Raw genomic sequence first — 5,000 nt, forward strand, 5'->3', positions numbered from 1 at the left:
CAGTAGAGATAGTACCTACCCCTCATACAATAGAGAGAGTACCTACCCCTCATACAATAGAGAGAGTACCTACCCCTCATACAATAGAGATAGTACTTACCCCTCATACAATAGAGATAGTACTTACCCCTCATACAATAGAGAGAGTACCTACCCTCATACAATAGAGAGTACTTACCCCTCATACAATAGAGATAGTACTTACCCCTCATACAGTAGAGATAGTACCTACCCCTCATACAATAGAGATAGTACTAATACAATAGAGATATTACTTACCCCTCATACAATAGAGATAGTACCTACCCCTCATACAGTAGAGATAGTACCTACCCCTCATACAGTAGAGATAGTACCTACCCCTCATACAATAGAGAGAGTACCTACCCCTCATACAATAGAGAGAGTACCTACCCCTCATACAATAGAGATAGTACTTACCCCTCATACAATAGAGATAGTACTTACCCCTCATACAATAGAGAGAGTACCTACCCTCATACAATAGAGAGTACTTACCCCTCATACAATAGAGAGAGTACCTACCCCTCATACAATAGAGATAGTACCTACCCCTCATACAATAGAGAGTACCTACCCCTCATACAATAGAGAGAGTACCTACCCCTCATACAATAGATATAGTACCTACCCCTCATACAATAGAGATACTACTTACCCCTCATACAATAGCGATAGTACTCATACAATAGATATATTACTAATACAATAGAGATGGTACCTACCCCTCATACAATAGAGATATTACTCATACAATAGATATATTACTAATACAATAGAGATAGTACTTACCCCTCATACAATAGAGATAGTACCTACCCCTCATACAATAGAGATCGTACTTACCCCTCAAACAATATAGTACCTACCCCTCATACAATAGAGATAGTACCTACCCCTCATACAATAGAGAGAGTACCTACCCCTCATACAATAGAGATAGTACCTACCCCTCATACAATAGAGAGAGTACCTACCCCTCATACAATAGAGATAGTACCTACCCCTCATACGATAGAGAGAGTACCTACCCCTCAAACAATAGAGATAGTACCTACCCCTCATACAATAGAGATAGTACCTACCCCTCATACAATAGAGATAGTACTTACCCCTCATACAATAGAGAGAGTACCTACCCCTCATACAATAGAGATAGTACCTACCCCTCATACAATAGAGAGAGTACCTACCCCTCATACAATAGAGATAGTACCTACCCCTCATACGATAGAGAGAGTACCTACCCCTCAAACAATAGAGATAGTACCTACCCCTCATAAAATAGAGATAGTACCTACCCCTCATACAATAGAGATACTACTTACCCCTCATACAATAGAGATAGTACTCATACAATAGATATATTACTAATACAATAGAGATAGTACCTACCCCTCAAACAATAGAGATAGTACCTACCCCTCATAAAATAGAGATAGTACCTACCCCTCATACAATAGAGATAGTACCTACCCCTCATACAATAGAGATAGTACCTACCCCTCATACAATAGAGATAGTACCTACCCCTCATACAATAGAGATAGTACCTACCCCTCAAACAATAGAGATAGTACCTACCCCTCATACAATAGAGATAGTACCTACCCCTCATACAATAGAGACAGTACCTACCCCTCATACAATAGAGACAGTACTTACAATAGCTGTTATAGCTGTTATCCTTGTTCATCTCTACAATACCATATTTCTACAGTCTCTACAATACCATATCTCTACAATACCATATCTATGTCCTCCTGTTTTCAGCCCCCTCATGTAAATTCTGAATTAATTTAATGAATTCCCCAATGTAATTCCTTTAGTTGTATTATAATGTATAATTAGTGATGAGGAGGAGTCCTTAACCCTGTCTGTACTGATGTGGGAGATGTGTTCAACGTGGTTCAGAGTATGGTGAAGGACACCGGAGCAGAGATCTACTTCCTCTCCATCCTACAACACCTAATGCTCATCCGGAACGACTACTTTGTCCGGTAAGATCTCTCCGCCTCTATCCGCACACACCTACATCCTCCTCCTCCTCCTCATCCTCCTCCGCACACACCTACATCCTCCTCCTCCTCCTCCTCCTCATCCCCTGCACACACCTACATCCTCCTCCTCCTCTTCCTCCTCCTCCTCCTCATCCTCCTCCGCACACACCTACATCCTCCTCCTCCTCCTCCGCACACACCTACATCCTCCTCCTCCGCACACACCTACATCCTCCTCCTCCGCACACACCTACATCCTCCTCCTCCGCACACACCTACATCCTCCTCCTCCGCACACACCTACATCCTCCTCCTCCTCCGCACACACCTACATCCTCCTCCTCCTCCGCACACACCTACATCCTCCTCCTCCGCACACACCTACATCCTCCTCCTCCTCCGCACACACCTACATCCTCCTCCTCCTCCGCACACACCTACATCCTCCTCCTCCGCACACACCTACATCCTCCTCCTCCTCCTCCTCCTCTCCTTCTGCTTCTTCAGAAACTACTGTCTCGTCTGGTAATATGTCCCTTCATCCACGTAGATGTTCTGTAGATTACTACTGTCTGGGAAGATGTTCTGTAGATTATTACTGTCTGGGAAGATGTTCCTTCATCCACGTAGATGTTCTGTAGATTACTACTGTCTGGGAAGATGTTCCTTCATCCACGTAGATGTTCTGTAGATTATTACTGTCTGGTAAGATGTTCCTTCATCCACGTAGATGTTCTGTAGATTACTACTGTCTGGTAAGATGTTCCTTCATCCACGTAGATGTTCTGTAGATTACTACTGTCTGGGAAGATGTTCCTTCATCCACGTAGATGTTCTGTAGATTACTACTGTCTGGGAAGATGTTCCTTCATCCACGTAGATGTTCTGTAGATTATTACTGTCTGGTAAGATGTTCCTTCATCCACGTAGATGTTCTGTAGATTACTACTGTCTGGTAAGATGTTCTGTAGATTACTACTGTCTGGGAAGATGTTCCTTCATCCACGTAGATGTTCTGTAGATTACTACTGTCTGGTAAGATGTTCTGTAGATTATTACTGTCTGGTAAGATGTTCTGTAGATTACTACTGTCTGGGAAGATGTTCTGTAGATTATTACTGTCTGGTAAGATGTCCCTTCATCCACGTAGATGTTCTGTAGATTACTACTGTCTGGGAAGATGTCCCTTCATCAACGTAGATGTTCTGTAGATTACTACTGTCTGGGAAGATGTTCCTTCATCCACGTAGATGTTCTGTAGATTATTACTGTCTGGTAAAATGTTCTGTAGATTATTACTGTCTGGGAAGATGTTCTGTAGATTACTACTGTCTGGGAAGATGTTCTGTAGATTACTACTGTCTGGTAAAATGTTCTGTAGATTATTACTGTCTGGTAAGATGTTCTGTAGATTATTACTGTCTGGTAAAATGTTCTGTAGATTATTACTGTCTGGTAAAATGTTCTGTAGATTATTACTGTCTGGTAAGATGTTCTGTAGATTATTACCGTCTGGTAAGATGTTCTGTAGATTACTACTGTCTGGTAAAATGTTCTGTAGATTATTACTGTCTGGTAAAATGTTCTGTAGATTATTACTGTCTGGTAAGATGTTATGTAGATTACTACTGTCTGGTAAAATGTTCTGTAGATTATTACTGTCTGGTAAAATGTTCTGTAGATTATTACTGTCTGGTAAAATGTTCTGTAGATTATTACTGTCTGGTAAAATGTTCTGTAGATTACTACTGTCTGGGAAGATGTTCTGTAGATTACTACTGTCTGGGAAGATGTTCTGTAGATTACTACTGTCTCGTAAGATGTTCTGTAGATTACTACTGTCTGGTAAGACGTTCTGTAGATTATTACTGTCTGGGAAGATGTTCTGTAGATTACTACTGTCTGGTAAGACGTTCTGTAGATTATTACTGTCTGGTAAGATGTTCTGTAGATTATTACTGTCTGGGAAGATGTTCCTTCATCCACGTAGATGTTCTGTAGATTACTACTGTCTGGTAAAATGTTCTGTAGATTATTACTGTCTGGGTAGATGTTCTGTAGATTACTACTGTCTGGTAAGATGTTCCTTCATCCACGTAGATGTTCTGTAGATTACTACTGTCTGGTAAGGTGTCCCTTCATCCACGTAGATGTTCTGTACATTATTACTGTCTGTGAAGATGTTTTGTAGATTATTACTGTCTAGGAAGATGTTCCTTCATCCACGTAGATGTTCTGTAGATTACTACTGTCTGGTAACATGTCCCTTCATCCACGTAGATGTTCTGTAGATTATTACTGTCTGGGAAGATGTCCCTTCATCCACGTAGATGTTCTGTAGATTACTACTGTCTGGTAAGATGTTCTGTAGATTACTACTGTCTGGGAAGATGTTCCTTCATCCACGTAGATGTTCTGTAGATTATTACTGCCTCGTCTGGTAAAATGTAAGGTACAAAGTGCCCCATGGTAAACATCAAGAGAGACATGGAGAGGAAGGAGTGAGAGGGGAGAGAAAGAGAGAGAGAGAGAGAGAGAGAATAATCTACAACATGACATAGATTTATCAATCTTTGAACCTCCTATGTATTTCATGAATGCATCATTAGAGGTGATTCAGAGAGAGATGTTTCCAACCCTTCAGTAGGTGATGAGGTTATGGACCATCACACGTCTCTGTGCTGTGCAGTCGGAGGAGATGAATGTAGGAAGTCACAGAGATCCTGTGGGACCGTCAAGGTATTTGACTGTTCAGTCGTCTGTACCTTCTGTCCATAATAACTTCACAGGGAGCGAATGGATCACGTTACAGGACTAGTAACAGACCCGGTCTCTCTCTCCGCAGAGGGAACGTTACAGGACTAGTAACAGACCCGGTCTCTCTCCGCAGAGGGAACGTTACAGGACTAGTAACAGACCCGGTCTCTCTCCGCAGAGGGAACGTTACAGGACTAGTAACAGACCCGGTCTCTCTCCGCA

General features: G+C 41.8%; 1 protein-coding gene across 1 annotated transcript in view; it reads left to right on the top strand.

The window, feature by feature from the left end:
• The window catches only part of LOC139394558 (protein diaphanous homolog 3-like), a 174,513-nt gene that overhangs the window by 116,332 nt on the left and 53,181 nt on the right, over positions 1–5,000 (top strand). Inside the window, exon 11 of the mRNA XM_071142653.1 lies at positions 1,905–2,021. Coding sequence (XP_070998754.1) covers positions 1,905–2,021 — 117 coding nt within the window. The remainder of the gene's footprint in view (positions 1–1,904; positions 2,022–5,000) is intronic.

Source organism: Oncorhynchus clarkii, unplaced genomic scaffold (assembly GCF_045791955.1).
Source record: "Oncorhynchus clarkii lewisi isolate Uvic-CL-2024 unplaced genomic scaffold, UVic_Ocla_1.0 unplaced_contig_471_pilon_pilon, whole genome shotgun sequence".
NCBI classification, from domain to species: Eukaryota; Metazoa; Chordata; class Actinopteri; order Salmoniformes; family Salmonidae; genus Oncorhynchus; species Oncorhynchus clarkii.